The sequence below is a fragment of the Ostrinia nubilalis genome, chromosome 18 (genome assembly GCF_963855985.1).
Source record: "Ostrinia nubilalis chromosome 18, ilOstNubi1.1, whole genome shotgun sequence".
In the NCBI taxonomy this organism is placed as follows: Eukaryota; Metazoa; Arthropoda; class Insecta; order Lepidoptera; family Crambidae; genus Ostrinia; species Ostrinia nubilalis.
The window spans coordinates 14,117,406-14,143,786 of NC_087105.1; the positions used below are offsets into that span (position 1 = coordinate 14,117,406).

General features: G+C 36.7%; 1 protein-coding gene across 1 annotated transcript in view; it reads left to right on the top strand.

The window, feature by feature from the left end:
* Positions 1 to 1,366: 1,366 nt before the first annotated feature.
* The window catches only part of LOC135080818 (hemicentin-1), a 102,244-nt gene continuing 77,229 nt past the window's right edge, over positions 1,367 to 26,381 (top strand). Inside the window, exon 1 of the mRNA XM_063975540.1 lies at positions 1,367 to 1,373. Within this exon, the coding sequence (XP_063831610.1) occupies positions 1,367 to 1,373 (7 nt within the window). The remainder of the gene's footprint in view (positions 1,374 to 26,381) is intronic.

Below are 26,381 nucleotides of genomic sequence, written 5' to 3' on the forward strand. Positions count from 1 at the left end.
AATTTATTTAGGTAGTCTTTAATATGACGTATTGCGTATTCGCCCGTGTGAAATTCAGTTTGTCACAGGTCGTTATAAATTCTAGTTTATCTATTATTCTGAATGCATAAAAAAAAACTGTAAAGTTTCATAAAAGTCCGTTCAGTAGTTTTTGTGTGAAAGCCTTCAAACATCCATACAAATTTTCGCATTTATTATATTATTATTAGTAGGATAAGAAGTTTTTCGGGCCCAACCTCTTCTTACTTTGGGCCTAGATCATTTACCTCATAGCTGGAACAATACATTACACACTTATTATAAATGCTTAGTCACTTACCAACTCATGAGTACTAACAACTCCTCAGATCTTCTTTTATTATACACTATTAGCTTTCTGCGGCATCGCCCGCGTGAAATTTTATCGATTACAGATTTTTTTTATCTCGTGCGTTTGTTTCAAAAACCGGGATAATAACTATCCTTTGTCCTTTCCCGGGAATCAAACTATCTAAGACTTTAAATTTTCGCGTTCCATTTCAACTAAAAAGCCGAAACGTCAAGCTTCTAAAATAAGTTTAAAGTTGAGACCCGTCCGTGCTTCTCTTTTTATTCAAACTATCTCTATGTTCTGTCTATTTTCATAAAAATCGTTTCAGTTAGGCGTGAAAGCGTGACAGACAGACAGTGTTACTTTCGCTTTTATAATAAGTAGGGATTGTACGCGTATGAGTATAATTGTTTTGTTCGTAATAACAGTAATTTATCTAAGCTAAGCTCGTTCAAGGTTCATGAATCTCCAGGCCCAAGAGATTATCCGAAAGACGGCAGATCTATGGGGCTAGTCCCAGTAGTCCCTAGCCATTGTGTCGATCTCGCGTACATTGTGCCGCCATATTTAAACACAAACGTATTGTGCTGGTAACGTCGTGTTCCTGTATTTCCAGATGCTTATGCCCATTGTGCTCCCGGTCGATGGGGCGTGGTCCAAGGTGGATATCGTATGTGGTTACAATCAAGTCTTGTTAATGAAACTGTTTGAAGTTAAAACTCATTGGTTTCATAAAATGAATATTATTTTGGCAGATGAGATTACCTGTATAAAGGGTGATGTAAAGCCAGTAATGTTTTTGACGGTATTGAAGTATCTTATATTAATATTGATAACTTTACGCACACCGTACCTACGACATGCAAACCGTACGAAGCTTCGAAAGTCCTAACTGTAGAAAGACTAGCTGCTAGCTAGTAGGTTATTAAGGTCATCATCATCATTTCAGCCACAGGACGTCCACTACTGAACATAGGCCTCCCCCAGTAATTTTCATAATGACCGGTTGGTTATTAAGTCAGCCCGTATACATTTAAATATTTTTCAAGCTACACAATGGAAGGTAAGTTTTGTACTCGTAATAACTGTAACAATAAATCTAATTTAGTATCTTTATAATTAGACCAACACCCCAAGCATATTTGTTGGCCAAGTTTTCCATACACAAGTGGGATCGCTTTTACTTGCGTTTTGTTCGCTCATAATGTATTGTAAGCTAAGTTATATGAGCTGTTCGTAACTCCATTAACTTAAGTTTGTACAGCTAGTACGAAAATTAAAATGCATTTGTGTGAGTTTGCCAAGTCATACGTGTAACAAATTACAGAACGGACAAGTTTCTTGAATATTATTATTGTAGTTTGCGTTTCATATCGTTTAATAAACGGAGGCGCTGTAACAGTGAAATTTTAGTGGCAAATAATTTAAATGTATTCATTTGTATTTTAGGGTAACGAATTGTAATACTTAAGGTGATCCCACAAGATGGACCGACGACCTCATAAAGGCAGCAGGAAGACAGGCCGCTACCAATCGGTCACTATGGAAATCATTGGGGGAGGCCTATGTTTAGCAGTGGACGTCTTATTGCTGAAATGATTATGATGATTAATTTTAGCTATCGTAACACACTAAAAACGGTTTCGCACTACGTCCGATCCGATTCCGTCAAAATATGGATATGAAAAACGATTACAGAAATCGGATGATGGATATTGGATCTAGTGCCTAAACTTTATAGCACAAATTTTAATGGTACAAATAGATCGGACGTGGTGTGAAACAGCTATAAATGAGCAACAATAAAACTAAACTGTGTAGTAGTAGGGCTACCCAACTTTCGCTGGTTGGCTTTGCATTAGATCTTTCATTAAAAAGCTCTACAGGCTCCGCAGTGTCATCAAAAACCTCATTATTTTTCTCAAACAATACTATTTGTAATTTCCTCCTTAAGTAGTGACTAACAGATAGATTATGGCACTTAAACAGATCGACACAGTAACCATTAGAAACTACAATGTTTTGCGTAATCGTCCCGGTTTAGACAAATCTGGTGATTTATGTGTCGTGGCAAAACTGGGATAGACCGGCTAAAGTAACTCTAAGCTGCTTTACAAGCTTTAGGTATTAAATTGGTGTCTACTACCCCTTAAACTCTTAATAGGATCACAGGAGAACCTGCAAATGCTGTCTTTAATTAAAAGGTCTCATTTCGAATACATTTCAGAATGTAGTTTAAATTTTATAATAATACTATAGCTTTCCGCCCGCGGCTTAGCCCGCGTTGAATTTTGTCTGTGACAGAAAAACTTTATCACGCGCGTCCCTATTTTATTATACTATGCCAAATTTCATCATAATCGGTTCAGTGGTTTAGGCGTGAAAGCGACACAGACAGACAGACAGACAGTTACTTTCGCATTTATAATATTATAAGTATAGAAGTATAGATTAGTATATTAATATAGAAGTATATATTATTTTAAGAACAATTTAAGTTCTTTTGAAGGGTCAAACCTGAGGTCGTTAATAAAAAAAGTTTTATAAATTCCTATAATCATCATAATGCTTACGAGTATTTACATAACCTAGGGAAATTCCGATTACGTTTCAATATTCTACAAACTAGTTTCTGTGAAATTTGAGAAGGCACAATTTCCTTGAACGCTGTTCCTTTCATTTATTTTTCGTTACCACGGCCTTCAGCTATGTAAAACACGAACAAAATTGTGAAATTGAAAAATACGTAGAAACAGACTGAGTTGCCATTCAAGCATATTGTTTATTGAATTCCACCGGCTTCACTTTTCCTTCGAAGTACAGTTACCACTAGAAACAATGTACCGTACTTCAGCAATATTTCAACTGGAACCAAAATAAACTTAAAAAAACACTTACAAAGTTGGCGACCCGCGAGTTTTATGAAATATAAGCGCATTTTTCTCAGTTGGACCCGTACTATAATAAAGAGGGTTCCGCAATTGTTGTTCGGAGTTCCAGTGTTTGTCGCTGCTTGTCGCGGAACTTCTGGCGTGGGGGTTCAGTATCAGCGGAGCATTAAATAATGGTAAAGAAATCTTGGCTGCAGAACACAAACACGTATTCTTTTAAAATCAATACCAAAAGCTTTTCAGGTCATGCTTTGTGATAATTCATCATAGTATGTATAGTTCTTGCAACTCCTTCCTGAGTTGCAAGAAGCTGCGAGTGAGCTATACTTGTGTGTGTACGTACATGCAAATAACGATGAGTGTAATGGCTGTCAAAACTTTAGAAAAACGAATAGTAGCAAGCCACCACACATTATGTAAACTCACTTGCCTTCGTGAATTGCAACAACTGACTATACTTTGGAAATGGATGTAAAGATACATGAATAAAACAAATTCTTGAACTTGTCTAATTTTGACAAAATTTAAAAATTAAGTAGCCTATAAAATGTTCGTCTAGAATAAGTATATTATTCATGACATTATGGCATGACTTTAGGTCGTGATCAGTACACATGAACTTGTGTCCCCTGCAGAATTCAAACCAGCTATCGTTATAGTCCCCAACTCATCGTTGTGGTGCCCAAACCCGATGGCTAGGCCATCAATTTGCATCGCTCTCGCGCCGGAGGCCACAGCTAGTAATCCATTAAACAATTAAACGTAAAACAGTCGATTTCCCTAATCTACAAGTGTTGAACACAAACGCTTATTAAATCTACATCTGAATCGCAAGACTCAGACCGTGATGGGATTAGTTCTGTAATGCGCGATATTCAAAAGGGGGATTGTTGAGGCGTTTAATGACGCTGCCGATTTGCGGTTCAGGGTCTGGCTGAGCTACGAATTGTACGGAAATCAATAAATCTTATGCCACAATACTATGAGTTTATTCCAAATGGCTCTTAAAACTGGCAATGAAGAGGGAACTATTGCTTTACGAAGTGTAATCGTCGCAAACGCGTTACATGGTACTACAAGAAAACAATTTAACCTTATAGACGAGTATGATTACGAAATCATACGATATTTTATTGGACCGACTTAGACGACACTATTGATGAAAAAAAAAATGTACATACACGTTGGTTCTTATACAGGCTCCCTTATAAAATCATTTTGGCTTTAGACAGAAACGTACGAGTATTTCACTTTCCAATCAAGCAATATCTTTTAGATTTATACTTTTATCTACTTTGCGAAGAATAAATTATGTAGCATAGTTATAAAGTGAATAGACGAGAATATACAAGCAGCATAAAGTACCAGTAAGCTCTATCTATTAAACTACATCTAATCTTGTCTCTGCTTAAGACTGACCATTACAATCTTATAGCACTAAATATGATGATATCAAAATACAGCTCTTTGAAGTACTCGCGAACCGAGATAATCTGAAAATGGAAATGTAGTTTTATTTCTGTGGTCCTTTGATCTCATGGTGGATTAAGTTTCTATCAAGTTTTTTGTTTGATCAGTAAAATCCTTTCTTAGATATACAGGGTAGGTCGAGGGTTATGTTACACTGATTACGAGATGAAAATAGTCTCGGCAATGTAATATGGAACGTCTGTTTTGCCTTTATAGTTATTTAACAGCTCACGACTCACTATTTCATTTATGGTACAATGTTTGAGGCAAATGTTTAAGAAAAGTTAAAATATTATAATGAAAATTAATTGTGTTTATATTAATATTTACGGTGTTGACCGAGATTTGGCATATAAGAAATTTAAAAACATAAAAAGGTAGCCCTTAAATTTTTTACAATATTTACCTATTCTTCTTTTTTTGGATCTACTACTAAATACATCTTATTCTAACAGTTTACGAATTGCTTTAGTTTAGAAATAAGTTTAAAATCATCAATCGTCTACAATATAGCAACAGCTTCGCGATGAAACAACATTATGAAATCAGTTACTTTTAGCTCACCCTGTATAAAAAACTTTTAATGAAGAAAAAATCTCGTTAACGAGTTAACAAGGCCAGAATTAGTTTTGAAACTAATTTCAAAGTCTCACTATATGAAATGGGAATTTTTATTTGGATGCAAAATTGAGACTGCATTATCAACTGAGGCCCAAAATTTGATGTTAAAAAATAATTGCAAATTTTATAAGAGGCAAAGCTAGCTTCTGCACGTAGCGTGGTTTCACTTAGGCTGAGTTGCACCAAATGACTTTAAAAGTAACTTTAACAATAACCGGTGCTTGTGTGGAGTTTGGCAGATTTTTGACGTTTGTTAATGTTAAAATAGAACAATACATTTCAGTGTGTTTCATTCTTTTACCATAGACTTCAGTATTGACTCAGATTCAGACTGGGAGAGTCTCAGAAATAAAGACTAAATTAATTCTTTGGGGTCCAATGTTTGTTTTGGTTTATTTTCCAGCAATTCAGAAATGTTATAACTGTTTGGTTAAATTGGCATCAAACGTTTCTTGCTATATTATCTCGTCTAAACAACAATAAAAAACATAAACAACTGTAAAGATAATGTCTACAAATTTGAATTCTTACCAAGTTTTCTCTTACACTAACATCGATGAAAAGCTATAAAGTGTACACTTCAAAGTGGTGTTTAATGAAGCTTTAATACACTAACATCATGAATAAACGAAAAAACAACGTATGGACGAAGGGTTTCCACCGAAAAAAGGGCTCGGAACAATTATTTGTAATGGACAGGCCATCTGAGCCTGCCCGCTCCATATCCCAAATACATCAAACAGCTTACTTACTTACTTTAATGGAATTCAACTGTCAATAATGATGACAGTTTAATTTTCCCCCGGGACAAACTTGACCTAAACTGTGGATTTTTATTGGCGGTCAAGCTGTAGATCCTGGCTACGCAGGAGTTGTAGCGGTGGGGACGAGAGGTGGGAATAGTCCTGTTTTCTTAATGGAAATAAGTGCTACTTATTAGAAAGGGGCTGTTTTAAATTCTGAATTGTAGAATCTGTAAGGTACTTGCTCTTTAGATCTTTTTATGCTTGATAAATTGGACGGTACGATATTGTTTTTGGGTATTATTTCAGTCCCGCTGGAGAGCTTTTTAGTATTTTACGGTAAGTACGGTATTGAAGACAGTTACCGAAAAATACATTATTACGCGATGTTGATTGCATATTTACGTTTTCACAACAATAGTCGTCCTAAAAGTAATTACATCACAGTCGTGAACGATGATTTTCCATTCACTCTTTACATGAGAATGTTGGAAATTAACAGTAAAATTACAAATTACTAATGAAGCTCGTATCAAATTGCATAGCTTTGTATGCTGGAGAAAGATGCTCGGGATATCATGGACAGAGTTCCGTACCAATGTGTCCCTACTCCAGGAGCTCGGTGTCACTCAGCGTTTATCAACCGTAGTACAGTCGCGCATACTGCAATACTTCGGACATGTCTCGAGGCGGGATGACAACTCCATAGAACGACTGGTCGTCCAGGGAAAAGTCGAAGGAACCCGATCGCGTGGCAGGTCACCAATGCGCTGGACCGATCAAGTGAAAGCAGCAGTGGGAGATGGCTTATGTGACTGCACCAGACAGTCTGCCAATAGAGAGAGATGGAGGGAGATCGTGCGGAGAGTTGTATCCGCCTCTACAACCGATGTGAACAACGCCTCAACGTGACCACGACCGCTCTGCCAAGAGCGTAACGAATAAGAAGAAGAAGTATATCATTGCATCTAGACGGTTCCTAATCCATCCCGCTGCCACAAAAGGCTGGCTTATCTGCCCGGCATACGGAATAAACTGTGCCTTTGCATTGAAACAAATAAAAGTCGTTACGTGCTGACCTTTGTAAAGAATTCCACTACAGCTAATAAAAGGGCAAAGGGAGTAAATAACGCGGGTGACACACGGCCCTGACAGCCGGCGAGCGACGAACCGTGCTCGGAATAACAACTAGCTGGGATTAGTTGTAGTATTTTGTAAAAATATTCAGTGATATTTGCTAGAAAAGCTACACTAAGTTTGCTTAAAGGCGTCTAGGGTAGAGCCACGAACGTGGCATGTAAATGAAGTTTTAGAAAACAGCGAGGAAAATTATGTGTCGCTGTTTTTTCTCGTTTGTCTCTAAACATCTCGCTCTCTCTCTTTCTTGTCTTTCTCTTTGTATCTTTCCAGAATTTCTTTACTTACGCGGATATATTGTTTGTGTTATGTCCGGTGGGCGTAAAAAACCTCACAATGTGAATGAGTGTCATTGACAAGTGAGAACAAGGATTCCGTGGAGGGTAGTTGAACGGGAAGCATGGTCGATCTGTTTTAATGGTTTCAATTTATTATTTAATGGACTTTAGTGTACAAATTTGGTGTTATTTTGTGTTCTAAAGTGCAGTGAAGTGATAAATTATAAAAAACATTGAAATACTTCGAATTTGAGCGCGCATCGAGTGTCGAGTGGGTTGTCGTATGAACAACCCGCTTTGGACCCGGTGGCGTCTTGAAACCTGCTTACGGGCATACTTAACTCCACGGAATCCATAAAAAATCAATAGAACTGAAACACCCACGTTCTATTGATAACTTTGTCAATTATTTTTTCACTCGACATTGGCAGAAATAAACCTCCCAGAGAGGTTTGGTTGCCATTAAAAAAAAAAAAAAAAAAAAAAAAGTGAGAACAATAATATTGACACTTGACTTTTATGGACACATTGTATTTTTAATCGGAATAGTTTTTGTAACATAATTCATTGTACTTATCATTCAGCTTCATAGTTCGTGACACCCGAAGTAGCCAAAAAGTTGACAACACAACCTTATTCCAATTGTAACAAAGACGTGTTGCGAACTTTTAGGGTACTTTGGGTGTCATGAACTATTTGAAGCTGGCTCTACATTGTTATTTTATGAAGTGTGGTCCTATTATTTTGATCGATTGTAACATTTAAGATTTTTTTTTAATTTTTGAGGATACATTTTCAATTTTTCATCCAAGGTCAACATTTCCCACATACCTGTGTGTCTCGCACCCAATTCAAAGTGGAGTTTACGTAACATGGGTTCCTTAGTAAGAAACTAATCGGTTTGTGCGTGTTGCTTCTGTTAAAATCAGGCGGGTGGTGAATCTGAAAGAAGGCGGATTTCCTTGAAACGGGTTGACATTTCAGATAGGGGTAAATAACTGCAAAGCCAGATGTCGGTGAGTATTAAGTTTTTGTAAAACAAGGTTAAGTCGGTTAACTCAACTTAGAGTAAAGTTATGCATTAGATACAATCTTTTACATTATTTTGATAGTGTAGTAGGTTACAACAATTAGATAATTAAAATTTATGATCGATTTACGCCCGTATTCACAAACAATGCTTGCGTAAGTGAAGCAGCAAATCTAAAGCTCTGTGTTTGGTTCGTGTGTCACCCTGTGCGTCCACGCGTACTCTGTGAGACCTCATAGTAATGTTTATGAATACGGGCGTTAGTGTCTTTGAGACATCCATCTTTCTTGCTATTATCAAAGAATAATAACTATTATAGTCTAGTACTACGCGAAATATCACTATTGATATTTTTTACCTCAAAATAATTATATAATATCGTTCTTTTACTGCTATATTTTGTAACATTGATCGTTAACTTTGTTAAAGCAAAAATGTTTGCATAATCAATATGAGATTTTTGAAGCTTCGTATTCCAGAGAGCCTCTTGTTTTCGTACAAGCATTTTGGAGTCCACTTATTCCGCCTTTTGCACAACATTCCCGGCTTATTTTGATTAGGTGGTATAAGTTGGTCTAATACAACCCGAGCCGCTGCAACTTAAACACCAAACAACGCCCTCTCCGGGGAAATCAGGGCAGACCGGGAGCTTACTCATAAGATAACGTAACGGCATATTACTAAATCTTTCCATGCTAGTCGGGCCATTTAGAATTTTTGCAGAACGAAGGTCTTGTTTTTGTTATTAGTACTGTTTGTGATTATTAAAATAGTTTTTACCCGTGGCTTTGCCTCACCTCATCTAGAAATTATCGTTTACTCATAACCGTGGTTTTATTATTGCATAGAAGTTATGTAGGTCAGTTATAAGTAGTCTATGTAAAGATTTTTCTTTCGTTGTCTTCTAAATTGCCATCTGTTATTCATTTATGCAGTCCTCACACCAAACCCGCAGACTCATCGACATGTGTCGTCGACTTTTGATATGTCAATGTTATCAAAAGACAGAAAGTACAAGTCATCGACATGATTACTTTGAAATAGCTTTATTTTAAAAATAATCATGTCACCGACACCAAGCGCTGGGCTGTTAGCGGGCTTGATGTGTAGTCCTTTAAACTGATAGTTGATATCGATCATCGGCTAAATCTTTCAAAGTGGATTTTGATTATGTAAGCTTACAGAACATCCAAGTCATTACAGTCCAACCCTAAAGATTAATAAGCCACTAAAACTCATTCAAAAAAGCCATAAACGCATGCGAAATTTCACGCGTGCTCACGACGTCTGACATATCAACAGCCAGCGCTGGGTGGAAGTATTACCGCCGATACATCAATCAACTTACAGCCTTATGCTTTAGCCACTTAAAAAAACCCTGGCGGAACAACCTCTGTTCATTTTTTATTTCCACGCCACTGATGTGTCATAGTGTAAAATGTTGCAGCAACGTCGATTGGTCCAAAACTCAAAACATTGTAGCTGTCACAACAATCAACCAAAGTACCATGGAAATCTTTTCGTAGAAAATAGATATTTTAGCCTTTTAAAGCTCAATTAGATTCTTTTAAGTATCCAATAAAAATATAACAGTCGAGTAAAAAGTCGCTAAAAGCAAGCTATTTTCTGTTGTAAGCATCCTTGACCTTACCAAAAAACAGTGAAAAATGCATTGAATAGTAGTTGTTCAAAATGATATTTCACACCAAAAGTATTTTTTTTTATGCATAACAAGGCAGGTATTTGACCACAATCGCACCTGATGTTAAGTGGGATGCAAGATAAACTAGTGTTCAACGCGTATGTAACTTTTTGTGGTGAGACGGTTAAAATTAACCAAATTCCAAGTAACTAGCCAAAACTTAACGATATTTCATTACATTTCTAAGTCTTGTAAGTTAATTTGCTCAAGGGATTTCAGTTAAACATTAAGCGAAAGAGTAACTTCAAGCTCTAACTGAAACTCATCAAGGTCATAGAAATTATACGGCAATATTTGTTTAGATCATTCTACAGAACATAGCTATCAACTCTACATGTAGTTCACTTGTATTCCGTATATTAAATATTAAACATAAATTCCACATAAAACCTGAGGTAATGAGATACGCCACAACGCCACTGCATTATGTTGCTTATTTCCTTACCCGTGACAGCTCGGAGCAAGTCTCATAAAAATAATGGCCACCATATCCCGCAGTCTCGTGTTTGACGCCTTTATGGGCGCGTGACGTGTAATAATGTAGTGACGTCACATTGTATCGCCGAGATTGAGGAGGGGTCTCGTAATTTTGTTGAGGCATTTTTGTAGATGAAGCAAGTTGCCAGTGAAATTGGTCGTGTAAAGCTCCACTTGACCTTTGACCTGAGTTTCTTAACCTGGGACCGTGATAGGGAATTTTCTATAACAAAGTGTAAATTTAAACATTATTTTATTATTTTTGAACATTATTTTAAGCTAAAATGCTTATGATTTCGCTATTTTATTGTTTTGCTTATTGTGGAAATAGCTTCCAAGCGATCAAAACATCCAAATGTGCTTTTCCAACTTTGTGTCTCTTTTGGATTCAAGACAAAGAGTATTCTATTTACGTCACTCATAATTATGTATTTATTAATTTACGGATTTCACCGACAATGTTGTTCATATTATTATCATACGTGATGCGGGCTGAGTTCATTTTGACCTGACCGCTGACCGTAGAACGCATTCAGTGTGGCAAATCCTTAAAGAATCATCATCATCATTTTCAGCCATAGGACTTCCACTGCTGAATATAGGCCTCCCCCAATAATTTCCACAATGGCCGGCGGCCTGCATCCAGCACTTTCCCGCTATCTTTAAAGGCTAGTGCAAAAAGAAAATAAAATGAAATAGGTATGTCATAGTCAAAGGTCGATATTCAGTCTCTTCGCGGAATGACTGGTCTATCCTAGGTTTGACCAAAGCCTTCGGGCCAACCCCGAAGTGAATTCTTATTTCGGCCTTTGACTAAGTCAAACCTAGAAGTGCCTAAACTGTTCAGTCAAACGTCGAAACTAAAATAATCTGTTTCGGGCTTTGCCTAGTCAATCCTAGAAACGACTGGCAGACTCGGTCAAAAGTAGACGCAGCGTTACAGAGGCCGGCAGCAATTATAGAAAACCGACCAAGTTCGAATCGGATTCACGTACGAAGGGTTCCGTACGACTCTTTTATTGTTATATGGCGAATGGGGATGATTTTTAAAGTGACTATAAAACTAAATATTTTGGGAAAGGCATGAGATACAGCCTGGTGACAGACAAACAGCGAAGTCATAGTAATAGGGTTCCGTTTTTACCCTTAATCCTTTAAGGTACAGAACCCTAAAAATAATAATTTCAAGATCGGTTTAGAAACACTGATAAACTACCGCAGTAAACAAGTTTAGTTATTCGTACTCGTACATTCACCTAAAGAGAGAACCGGTCGGTAAAGTCTATGTAATAAGTTCAAAATGAAGTGTAGTTTAGTTTAAAGTCTTAATTGAGGTTTGACTAGTCAAACCCCGATTTCATTAAATTCAGTTTCGACGTTTGACTGACCAAATTAGTCTCTCCTAGGTTTGACTAACATTCTTTAGTCAAAGCCGAAATGTTTGGGCTTTGACTAAGACTTCTAGTCAGACCTGAGGATTGACTAGTCAAACCTAGGAGCGCCTGAGCTTCGAGGTTTGACTATAACAGGTATACGACTTTTTACAAAACCGAAATTTTTCAAATAACTTCATTCTTCCACCCAATTCCTATACCTACACAAGAAACTCGAATCATATCTCCACTTGAGATATCTTTGTGTTCTCAAGTCCTCGATACGGCTGCGTCTCGTTATCCACGGAACGTATCGCGACCGCAGCGAATCGTGTTTGCTGATGATGCGTGCAAAATTGGAGGCTTTGAGTCGTCGAGCGTGGCTTTTACTCGAGGACCTGTAGTGATCGAAAGTTGACTGCAATTCGGCACATCAAGTGGATCGTATGTAGTTGGCATAAGATGCTTTATTGCAACAATTATTTTGATGTGCTATCGAACATGCTTTCGTCTAAGCAAGCTCTTGACACTACCGATCAAGTGACCAAGTGTAGTGTATTTATATGTGTAGTGTGTACTTATAATGTTTTGATGCTAAGTATTTTCAATAAAAATTTTTGGCAACTTTAAACTAAAATGCAATCAAATTTATGTTTTGGATTGAACGTCAAGCTCTTTATGGCTTGAGCAAGCTAAAAACATTAAGCATAACATTTAGAAGAAAAAGTTTATGCAGACACTCTGCCTCATTGTGTACTAAAGGCGTAAGGCCCCGATTTAACATAGTGAATTTCATGAAACTTGTAAATGCACACACACTTCGCTACACAAATGTTACCCATACAAAAAAGTATAGATATGTCAAATTAAGCCCTTTAAACTCCCGGAACACTTACAAAAAATCAAACCGTGTATCGCATCCGACAGATTTATCAAGGGCCCTTTTACGCGGTAAAAACTCCCAGCGGAATATACATCGGATCGACGCGCGCGCCTTAATTTATAGGCCCGTGCGGTGCCGGACAGGTATAAACGGACTGGACGGAGCAGTAGAGTCGCCATGCTTTTTAAAAAAGCAAGGAGTGGTCTCTGATTTCAAATGGTTTCATAAGTTAAGGACCGACTTTTCTTTAGTTGAATATTATTTAACAAAAACAGTTTATTTTTTAAACGGCTCAAATATCAAGTTAAAAGGATTTTTAAATTTAATGTTTTACTCGTGATCCTATCCTACTTCTAACTTCCTACTAATCCTACTAATATTATAAATGCGAAAGTTTGGATGTCTGGATGTTTGTTACTCTTTGACGCAAAAAGTACTGAACGGATTTTGATGGAACTTTACAGTATTATTGTTTATAACCCATAATAACATAGGCTATAATTTATGACTATCTGTGACAAACTAAATTTCATGCGGTTGAAGCCGCGAGCAAAAGCTAGTGGTAAAATACAAATACTGACTTATGAATTTAGGGATCGTCGTTTTAAAATGATTATTTGATTTTTTTATTACTGTGAAAAAAATGTATACACAAGATTGAAGCATTTATTTTAACTCATGGTTATCCTATCTTACCACCTCCAAAGCTAAATCTAAGTAACGAGCTATCTTGAATGTTCAAGTAACATCGCGACGTCTTGACATAACTTCGGCTGCATATGTAAATAGGAGCCATGTAGCAGAATAAGAAAGTTCGTATCTATGACTAAAGTTATTTATTTGAATAGAATGTTCAAAGTTGATGTGTGAACTGAGCTATCTTTAGCTAAGCTTATGTATTGCTATTATTATTTTAGCATGACATGAATTCAGATTTCAGATTCAGATTCATTACAGTTTCTGCTGGAGATAATTTTGTCCTTTCATTTAACAGCCAAAAGAGTGTGCTATAATTTCACCATTATCGCATCTCTCTTGGCCAGTGGGCAGTTAAAATGTGTCTAATCCAATACTCTGTTATAACTGTCAAAGTGTAATAATAACATGTCGCTAACTATAAAAACACCTTGACCATGTAGGCTGTTTATCGGTTGAATGTTTGTGACTGAGTGTAGTTAGTTATATCTAGGGCATGCAATTCGGATATCCGGATATCCATATTATTCGGATATTCGCCACATTTATTATTCGAATAGTATCTATATAATTATTCGGTCTTTTCGAACAATACGAATACGCCTTTCCTATTAAAAACTTGTAAAAATATCTGACCGCAAACTACTTAATAAAACTTAAAACTATTAAAACTGCAGGCAAGAAGTTAGCGGTAAGGTTAGATGTATGGACAAGTGCGCGCAATCGCAGATATCCCTTCAAGTGCCAACCAATATTCGCGAAAAAGGTTAAAGTGTCAGACATAATGGTTTCCGATGGTGCTAGTGTTATGGTGTAGTTATCTCCTGTTGTAATGAGATTTTTTGTTTGTAGTAAATCAGCAGGAGTCCAGTGACTCTGTTGCCCTCAGTGGTCATGGTTTCTCAACTGTCCTGGAATCTACTAAGGAGACTCTTGACACTAGCTCTTTGCAGTCTGCTGAATAGGAAACCTTCAATGGTCATGAGTTGTTGGTCTGATGAGTTTGGATGATTTGGAAGTTTATCCTTGTAGCGGAGTGTGTGGCTCTTTATTTCCTCTCTGACTGTGGGCAATGGCAAGTCCTGATAGATGAGCCTTTTGCTAATATACTACGGGATTTGGTAAATCAAACGTATGGCTTTTGTCTGGAAGCGCTCGATTATGTCGAGATTGGAGTTGGCAGCTGTTCCCCACAGCTGTATGCCGTAGGTCCAGATAGGTTTGTAGACCATCATTTTGCTACTGGTGTTCAGCTGTGACTGGCCTCCGACAAGCCACATCATGTTTCTTAGTTTGGCATCTAGGTGCTTCCTCTTTGTCCATATAATATGCTTTCTCCAGGTTAGCCTGCGGTCCAAGTGCAAGCCCAGATACCTAACGTCCTCAGCGGCTAAGCCTGAGGTATTTGGATACCATTAAGTTTAACCGGTGGGCAGGAGTTTCTTCTGAGAGTGAAGGTTACATGAACATGCATGATTTTTCACCGTTCGCTTTAATACGCCATGAATGATACCATTTCTCCATTTCCGTCAGGCTTTCCTGGAGATAGAATGAGGCCGTGACTGGATCGTCGTGTGTTGCCATTATTACATTGTCGTCAGCAAAGGTTCCTGTGAATGTATTTGCAGTTGTTGGCAGGTCTGCGGTAAACAATAGGTATAGCACGGCCCCCAAGACACTACCCTGGGGTATACCGGACGTTATGTTGCATAGGGCAGAACAACAGTCTCCAGATCTAACTTCAAAGCATCTGTCTTTCAAATACGACCTAAGTATTTCGTAGAACGGGCATGGGAGGTTCTGTTTCAGTTGGTACAAGAGCCCTTTATGCCAGACCTTGTCGAAGGCTTGACTTATGTCCAAGAACGCAGCTGAGCAGTATCGTTTCTTTTCTAGTGCTTCTGAGATGTGATGTTTATGGTTCTGTAGACCTGTTCAGTTGTGGAGTGTCTTTCCCGAAACCAAATTGGTGTTCGGGTATCAGATCACCGATCTGGGGCTTCATTCGTTTGAACAGTATTTTTCAAACGAATGAAGAATTATATTTTTACCTTCGATAGCAGCGTTTTTTTTTTTCAAGTAGTTATTGAAGGTAGATGATTGTATTAAGCAAATTGATCCTTATTAAAATGATTATAGACAAAAAAGTGTTTCTTTTAATTTACATTGTTTTGAAAATAGCAGTATTCGAAAAAATCGTTTTATCCGAAGTATTCGAATACCATAAATTTTAGTATTCGAAATATTCGAATACCAATATCCAACGAATAATGCATGCCCTAGTTATATCTCGTGCTAATTTTAGCAAATATTAATATCATTCTTTTTATAAAATTTTCAAAAGTAACAACACAATATCTCACCAAATACCCAACTCGTGGTCACCCTACCAAGACGGCGCCAGGTATAGGTAAAGTACTAACGAGTCGGTTACACCGCGTGTCACCGTCTTTGACATAATCGCGAGCATCAGATGGTTGTTATCCATAATGTATACGGGTAGGGTAACCATATCGTGCGATGTATAACTTATGACGTCATGTTCGCTTGCACTAACATTGTGTTTATTTGTTTCAGGTGAGATGGGAGTTGGTGGAAGTTTTTAGTGAGTAAGTTTTGTTTACTATGGTGATTTTAAAGTTGTTCACGTTCTTTTTAGTATTTACATTACGGCTCGTAGAATTTGCAAAAAGATTCAGTAGGTTAAAATGTTGCAAATAATCTCCCGATTTTCCCTGATTTTCATTATTTAGTTACGTTTTAATAGAATTGTTAAATATTATTTCTTGAGTCTAAGAGACTAACTAAAATTACGCCCGTATTCACAACCGATGCTTGCTTAAGTGAAGCAGCAAATCGAACACACAGCGTTGAATAGAGCTCTGTGATTGGTTCGTGTGTCACCCTGTGCGTCCACGCGCACTGTGAGACCTCATAGTAATGTTTGTGAATACGGACGTTCAGATTCTTGCTTAGGTCTTTGCGTGTCTTTTTATTTGCTTAAGCAATTCAATATTATAATTAAATGAATTAATGAAATGTACATTTACGTGGAATCTTCCGTAAAGTTTTACAATAAAACCACATAGGCTTCTTTTCCAAACCACCTCTTTCTTATAGCTCTATATTTTCAGACCAAAACCGATTTGAAGGTCTGCCAACTGCCTTAGCCACCAGCTCATATTGCGAATTTTCTTTTTAGCGAAAAATCTTCACTAAACCTTATTTACATTAGCTATACTTACTCTAGCACATCCACTTTATCTGTATCTCGATAATAGAGCAAGGAGCTTAATTCCGTGCAGCGCACTCCATGAGTTCCTGTGTAACTTTGTGTACAGTCAGCTTCAGATAGACCGAAACGTTAGTCGCGAAGCGATAGCCAAAATGATCTCAATCCATACTAATATTATAAATGCGAAAGTAACTGTCTGTCTTGCTTTCACGCCTAAACCACTGAACCGATTTTGGTGAAATTTGGCATAGAGATAGTTTGAGTCCCAGGAAAGGACATAGGATAGTTTTTATCCCGGTTTTTGAAAAAGGGACGCGCGCAATAAAGTTTTTCTGTGACAGACAAAATTCCACGTGGGCGAAGCCGCGGGCGGAAAGCTAGTATTTCATAATAATGTAACCAGTCAAAGTAAGCATATTGTTTGAGGCACCCAAAATAGTCAATAGAAGTTAGCAACACTGTTCTCAATTTATGAGCTGTCAGGATGTTCAAAAATATGTTTGCAGATATGACATAGAAACTGTCATGTTTTTGTTGTAACCTCTTTGAAGCCAGTCGTTTACAATGGATTAAGAAAAAATCATCCTGACAGCTCGTATAAAATTGAGAACAGTGTTGCTAACATATTTTATACTAGCTTTCCGTCGGCGGCTTCGCCCGCGTAGAATTTTGTCTGTCACAGAAAAACTTTATCGCGCGCGTCCCTGTTTCAAAAACTGGGATAAAAACTACCCTATGTCCTTTCCCGGGACTCAAACCATCCCTATGCCAAATTTCATCAATATCGGTTCAGTGGTTTAGGCGTGAAAGAGAGACAGACAGACAGAAAGATAGACAGAGTTACTTTCGCATTTATAATATTAGTATAGATAGTATAGAAGAATAGATTGACTACTTAGGGTGGCTCAAACAATATGCTCATTTTGAGTATCTTAGACGCTTCGATCTATCTGATGCTGACTGTACCATCGGTTTAGAAGTTTGCTTTAACTACACGGGATCTATGGTCTGTATAGTGTATTGAAGACGTTCCAGGAACTACGTAATCAGGTGCTTAAACATGGTTTAATACAAGAGTGCACCCGGAATATCATTTATGGTTGATTTTACTTTTAGAAAGCAAAATGAAGTCGCTTTGTAAACGATGGTTAATTTAAAATCAAATTAAATTGTGTATAAGTCTCATTTCATTTTATAGGAAGGTAGAGCTACTTGTCTTGCGTTGTATTGAGTACGTTAAGTAGGTAATTTTACATTATATTTTATACTAGTTTTTGCCCACGTGAAATTTTGTCTCTCACAGAAAAACATTACGGCGCGTGTCCTTATTTCAAGAATTTTGTATTATGTATATTGTTATGTCCTTTCCCGGGACTTAAACTATCTCTATTACAGACAGTTTTTTCGCATTTATAATATAACTAAACACAATAAGGCATAAAAGAACCAGCATTTACCTTTGATATACCAAAAGTTAAACAGCGATTAATTACGTAGATTTAGGACTAATTTGTTTTTGTAAAGTCCTCATAACTTTATAGACTCCCATGGGCGTACATTCTTCAAACCTTGTAGCGTTCATTATTTATATGTATACAGGGTGGAATTTTGTAATGCTACCTGGAAAGAAAGTACTCTTAATACTGTAGATATAAAATTTTATTTAAAGAAAACATTCCTTTATTTTTGAAAAGAAAAAGAAATACATTCAAAGATTATCGAACATTTTTCGAAAATTCACTACGATGCCATACAATTTTCTGTAGGTACATAATTAAAATAATTTAAGATTTCATGGTTTTCCTTTCATTTGATTTATCAAGTTTGTTAGAGAGATTTCATCCTTATACTTAGCCCTAGCGCACGATGTAATAAAAATACAGGGTTCGATTCCCGGTTGTGGCAAGCGAATTTTTGGAAAACTTTGAATGCAGTTCTTTAAAAAAAGAAAAGAATGTTTTCTTTGAGATTTTTTTTTCTATCTACAATATTAAGAGTACTAGTAGTAATTCCACCCTGTATATTCCCTTAACTTTTTCTCACAGGCTCATTTGAGATCCCACCATAAATCCTTATGCTCGAAGCAATAATTCATACTTAAATTTTATTATCACTTGAATTTCCTTTCGGATACACAAGAGTATTATAATATTATGAGAGTTCCAACTCCTACATTATCTTTACGACTTGTAAGTGTGGTGTAAGTTATGGGAGACGGCAAGTGTCGATGAAAATACAATGACGTTTTATGTTACAACTGTGAAACAAGCAACTTTTATGGTGACCGCTTTAAAGTGCTTTCGGGGTTTATAGGAAAAGATATTCTATAATATTTTGTAGATTTTTAAAATGTTTGTGGGGATGACACAGGTGATATTTTAGTATTTTTATACTAATCGTGTAAATTGTAAGTTATACCGTCGCAATCACTTAATTTCGCTTAAACCAAGTAAACAATGACCAATTAAGTCTTTCACTTTGAACCGTGTTAACAAATTCTGTGATGCTCAAGCACAGCTCAAGTTTCACTTTATGTCACGAATAAACACGAACAATGTTTGTTATCAAGCGTATGTGGATAATGAGTGATTCAATTGGTCTAAAATTTGAATAATTTACTACATTTATTGCATACAGTCCGCCAATTTCTCTGCACCGCGCTATCAAGTTTCAATAACCTTTTTACCCACCGCGTCACAAATGACCGTAATGTGTTTATCACTTACACCACCACCCACGCGACCGTCATAAAAAGGGGGTGTGCACACTGAAAAAGACATCAGGGGCGCGAGATTCGGGCCTAGGTGTGAAGTCTGATCGCGTCTTTTACGAGCCCTTTATAACTGATGTGTTGTCCGTGATTAATTTATCGCTTGTGAATAATCTGTTTATTGTTTTATGTCAAAATTGAGATTGATTGAAGTCAGCTGTTGATTTTAACAGGTGGGGGATTATGTTGTTGATGTTCTGTAATAATCGTATTTAAGTGCGTATGTTCAGCAGTGGACGTCCTGTAGCTAAAATGATGATGATGAAGATAGTTAAATGCTGACATTGTCTTTCATAAAACTGTTGCGCGATATTGCTCAAGCTATACAAAAATACATAATTTACTAACTGACCCGGCGAACTTCTTATTGCCTATGTTCGTTCATCTATACTAATATTATAAAGAGGAAAGATTTGTACCTATTTTTGTATGTTTGTAATGAATAGGCTCAAAAACCACTGAACGGATTTTGATGAAACTTTACAGTATTATTGTTCATAAACCAGAATAACGTATTCATATTCATATTCATTTATTTATTGCATCACAATGTATGTATGTACAGTAAGGTCTTATAAAATATGTAAGGTAAACATATGGGCCCTGCAAGGGCATTGCAAGTCGTATAGGCTATAATTTATGACGATCTGTGACAAACGAAATTTCACGCGTGCGAAGCCGCGGGCGGAAAGCTAGTCAGAAATAATTAGGAATTCTGATGTTGAATTTTTTAACCGGTGTAGTAGTTTCGGAGCCTATTCAATACAAACAAACAAATAATCAATATTTCTTCTTTATAATATTAGTAGATCAGTTTATTTAATTACAGGAAATTAGACTTTAAAACTAGACCTTAGACTTTACTTTTGGCTAGCAACAAAACTAGATACTCATTTAAGGCGATTAGAGTCCTCAATGACCTTGGGCGTTTGACCTTCACGCCACGCGAAACACCCGCGCACCCCGCACGAAAACTCCGATTTGACACCGATCAAAATTACACGGGCATAGGTAGATACAGAATAGAAGCTCTTTTTTCATCACATTACTGCCTATTATTTTAAACTTGAATTGATGAACCTTGATGTCGGTGTCATTTAACTCAGGCGTAAAGGTATTTAATAAAAATAACACAATCCATGAACATTTTGTACGGGATTTTTTTTTTTAATTTTTTCGTAAATTTTCTAATGATTTTGTCGGTTCAGCCGTTCTCGAAATTTGAACATGTAATATGTAGGTAACTTCGGGTGGAATCTTGCAAGCTGAATTTGTTAGACCAACTTCCTGACGACGACTGTAGGTATTGGAACACATAGTAGTATTGTCTATGGTTGAAAAAAGCAAATGTTTCTTCTTTTGTCTATTGTCATTCTCTTTGTGTCACTTATGAAGAATAAACTGAAAATGTGTTTAATCTCGTCTTTTTATTAGAAATCCTTCAACAACTGATTGAGTTAAAATTTTGGATATACTACATGTAGGTATTATATCCATTCGGATGACAATGCAATATTGTGATGACATGGAGTCGATCTGATGATAGAGCTGGAATGCCAGTGGCCCCATAGCAACTCCGGGATTAAACGATTCCATCGAGTTTAGGCTCGTTTGATTTGTATTTATTTATTTATATAAATATAAGTATCTAAGTAATATTATGTAAGTAAGCTACTTTAAAAATCACGAGTACCTACCTACTTCAATTCTCAAAGGCAAACAGGAGCTGGAATGTGGCCGTAGGAATAGGCAAGTTTCTTAAAAAAACACTATTAGTACGTCAATTACACTATCAAAAAATATTGGACACGGGATATTTTTATTTGTCAACAAACAAGTAATTACGAAGTTATGATGCGATGAAATTCTCGTGACGTCACAAATCGCAACAGTTTTAAGCACGCCTTAACGTCATGGGCCTCTTCTGAACTTGGCGCGCTTTATCTCTTTAAATTTTCATAAGTTAAAAAAAGTGAAAAATACATTTTAAAGTATTTTTTTGGTAAGTTGACCGACGGACTAATTCAAACTCTTGCTTTACCCAGGAAACATCCCTATTCTTCGAAATTATTACGAGCTACATAACGAAAAATCTTTGCTACTACGCCGCAGCAAATTCCGCATCATAAATAAAAAAATAAATTAAAAGAAAAAACCTTTTTTTAAAACAAGTTTTTGTATGCTAATAATTTTAGTTTCATGACATGCTCCCAAAATTCATCATCTTATAAGAGGATTGCAGTTTTTATCGACGAAACTTTTTAATTTGAAAAATATGGTATCAATGTACTGTGTACCTATGCACCTTCAGTGGCAACAACAAGGTCTATTGAGTACCTATAGTCTACTAAAGGCATGAAATAAATTAATTTTCACCAAAAATTAAAACCAACTCCAAAACGAATCACCAAAAGGTAGGCTGTCACCGACTCCGAAAATATCAATCATTATATACGGGCATTTGTAATCAGTATCCACATTTTTTAATAAGCTCTATAGAACAATTTATCAATACCACTTTATCTTATTTTTTTTAACTGTGGTATTTTCGCGAAGAAACATATTGAAAATCTAATTCTAAATGGCCCATTTGCGCCGAGCCTAAGTATGAAAAATATAAATTGTTTTCTTCACGTAAATCGATTTAGTTACTGATTCTGACTCGCTCCTAATTTGGATACTGATTGCAAAGGCCTAGTAAATAAATAACGAAATATATTTTCAACTTTTACTTATCTAGTGCCGTTTTTTTTTGGAGTCGATTTTTTTACACTAATAGATTCTATTTAGGTAGATAATAGCGTCCGAGCATGCTTTAATTCAATCGTATCGTCTGACTGAACGTGCTCTATGAACAACTCTGACATAAAAACTATTGTCAAACAAAGACTAGGTTGCACCATCTTATTTTAAATTTGACAAAAGTCAAAAATCTGTCAAACTCCATACAAAAAAACACCGATTATCGCCAAAGCTACGGTCAAAGTTAGGTCACGTCAGGTGGTGCAACTCAGCCAAAGAAAAAATTCATTTTGATCGCTAATGTCAGTTTGCAGCGAGTGACACAACCTCCCCGTCTGAAGGCCAGCGGCCGACTGCCGCCCGCACCCCGCGAAGGCCCCCTCAACAGCAAAACGTTCGGAATTTATCAAAAGTAAAATTTATGAATGAAAGTAATGTTCGATTGAAAAACGCAACGTGTCATTTAAAGATTAAAGAATTCCTAATCTATTCGTGCAAAAATCTTTTAAATTAACATAGCCGTTTTGGAGGAGTAGGGAATTTAAGTAAAAAATCGATGTCCCGTATTTATTTTTTTAATCCAAAACAAAGAGACGTAGCGAAAATTCAAACGTCACAAATGTAGTCCTTGAATTGTTGTATAACATATATTTTTTTCAACTATTTCTGTCCAGCAGTAAAAGAGGAGTAGGCTTTACAAAATGTCCATTTGACGCGGATTGAGGACTCTAATCGCCTTAATTGACTGTTGTAGGATTCAAATAAACAGTTTTTAAAAATACTTAATGTGAATGAAACATCCCAATGGTCATTAACCCCGTTTCAGAATTCACTTGAAATAACAGTAAATGTGAACCTTAAAAAGAGTCAGATTTCAGTTCTCACTAACTAAAGGAGTCATTCAGAGAGCAATAAAAGGAGTATCATTTGCAATTTCCCCGCTTCAGTTTTCGTCATGGCGACGCTGAAAATAAAGAATCATTTCGACAGGTCAACGCATAAAGAACTTGCTAAATGGACGCATAGGGTTGGCGAATTATTTTAATAAGATTGTTTAAGAATAGCTAACATTAGACTAGGCGCAGACCACCGATTTTTAATTGGCCGATAGTTGGGTCAGGCTGGTAATTAGTATGGAGATGTATGAAAGTGCGCACATTACACCGATTTGCTATTGGCCGATTCTTCATACAAATTACAATCGGACCAACTATCGGCCAACTAAAAGTCGATGGTCTGCGCCTATGTTTATACTTAGATTTAAAACGTTCCCTCACAGATTCCATCGATATTTATGACTCGATCATCGATGCCTCTGACGTCTCTCAAGACGTCTGAGGCATCCAGGCATAATATAGTTATTAAAATTTTGTAGCGTTAAGTCACAGAATAAGTAATAGGTTAAGTGTCGCACCTCAAACTAAATTTGAATCTTGACTAAATTTAATTTCCTAAGGTAGGAATCGACACCACGACCTTTCGCTTGCCTTGCTGCTCTCACCATCTAGCTACATAGACATGGTAGAACCCGTCGAAACTTTCAAGTGTTTTGCCATCGTGAGGAGTGTAGGCTAAATCCTTCTTTTGCATTCACAATAATAAGACCAAATCACAATAATAGTACTTACTAATTAACTGGGTGATTATTCGTGCGAAAAACCCTCAACAATATACCGAAAAGTGTGTCTCAACGAAAGACTATTTTAGTGTAGGTAATTTATTTATCCCGCAATCGAAGCTGTCCACAGCTCTACCAAAAAAGGCCTTTTAAAAGTACACACACAGTTTTAGATGACCTGAGTTATAATCGGCAGCCCTGGCCCGCTCGCTAACAAAGTCGTCGTTTTATGCAGTGGCTGCAGTTAGAGCACTATGCAGTATGCAGTTACGCCGAGTTTATTGACGCGGGACAGACATACTATTGTTCTGAGGGCTTAAATACTGCCTAAATTGTGACCCTGGGAGAACAAAGGAAGGTACCATTGGCAGATGTAACTTTTTTGAGGTATGACCTACCTGTATAGTTCAAATCAGACGATTTAAGTACGGAATAATTTTGAACAAGAACATAGTAAAGACTAAGTTCAGTTAATTTGTAATAGGTATCTACAATATGCGAATCTTGGTACTATTTATATCCGTTGTCTAGTACCCATAGTACAAGCTTTGCTTAGTTTGGGACTAGAAGCGCAGTGTAAAATGTCCAAGGATATTTATTAATATTCTCTTTATTAACAAAATAATCGACAAAAGTGAAAGTGGTGCACATTCTGGATCTAGTCTCTGACTATATCATGGGATGTAGCCAGAGACCATCCCCAGCCTGTGCACAGGAGCTATTGCAGTTATTGGAGATTATTTCCATGTCTCGTCCTTTCTGTAACGTTTTGTATCAGTCATTGTTATTCAGAAAAATACATTCTTCCCTCAGTCTTAAAACTTTTCATGGACTTAATACTTTCAAAACTGATATTAGAAATACAAGACTAAAACATCATAATTTATTTTTAATTGAGTTTGTTTTTAGGTTTAGACATCTTATTCGCGTAAAGATTGATGTTGTTTTTGGTCCCATTGTTATTTGATCAAATTGTAGAAGCTCAAGATTTTTTCAATTTTACAAAATTGAAAAGTCTGAATGTTTTGAAGTAATATTTGAACCTAATTATTATTTATGTTCTTTTACTTGTTCCTCGTAATTGGCAGCCCTACAATCACGGCTCTCGCAAACAAAGTAGTCGTTTTATGCAGCTGCAGCGCTGCACAGTAAAGTACTATGTTTATTGAACTACACAATGAACTGCGTTGAAGCTGCTCTTTGAAAAACTGAATCGTAAATAGAATGATGTAGGGAAATCTTGTTGGGATAGGGCTTTTTTATCACTTAATGATAAAGTGCTTGATTAAAAGCTTATAATGTTAAATACGTAAACTACTTTTGGTTTTACAATTCTTGGATATTGTCCCGAAGCAGTGGTAGGGTTAATTCTGAGACGTGTAAAAGTGCTTTTTAAAATATACTTGCAAAAATAAAATTAGTTTAATGAGTTTTTAGACCACTGAAATTTTGTGACAACTTGATTTGCAAGTATTTGATATTTATTTAAAGACAAATTGGAGCACTCTTGTGAGACTTCGATAGATATACGAGCTATGTAGGTACGTACAATTTAGCTACTTTGGTCACTATGCCAAGTGGTTGTCTATAGAGTGTATGGAGTGTTACCATAGTAAATACAAATGAGTAGGCCAGCTTCATAGAAACGCACCGAGCGCGGTTTGTATGTGAGCGTGCCAATATACGTATGCGGCGCGCACGCACACACTGACAAAATTTAGCGTGGATTAGCGGGGTGTTGCGCCGAATTTTGTCAGTATGTGCGTGCGCGCCGCATGCGTATTGGCGCGCTTATACAAACCGCGCTCGGTGCGTTTCTATGAAGATGACCTACTCATTTGTATTTACTCTGGTGTTACCGTGTTATAATGTAGGAGGATGCATTCCACATTGGACAACTAGACAAAGTTCACAGGTTTGTGTTTATCGACGCTCCGGGAACACATGGCGTAAGGAATTCCACACTTAGCGTATGGTTTATGTGCCTTCTGAACATACCAGGGAGATGGACAAAGTAGCCTGTTGCAGTTCACAGAAACATAATATTAAAAGTTGTCTCAAACGAAACATCAAAAGTTATCCTAAGGTGCTTTTTCAAAATTTTAAGGCTGGGTTGCACCATCTTACTTTGATTTTAACAAACGTCAAAAATCTGTCAAACTCCATACAAAATACGCCGGTTATCGTTATAGTCACGGTTAAAGTTAGATGGTGTAAATCAGCCTAAGCTTTATGATCTGTTACTGTCTTAACTTATTGACACCAATAAAAGACTCAAAGACAAAGAATTAATGAAAGGTAGAAATAGAAGAGGAAAGTTTTTTGGGTAAACAACTTTAGTTTTTATTTTACTTTGGTGCCTATATTCTGTAAATATGGATCTATTTAGATACAAAACTTTAATA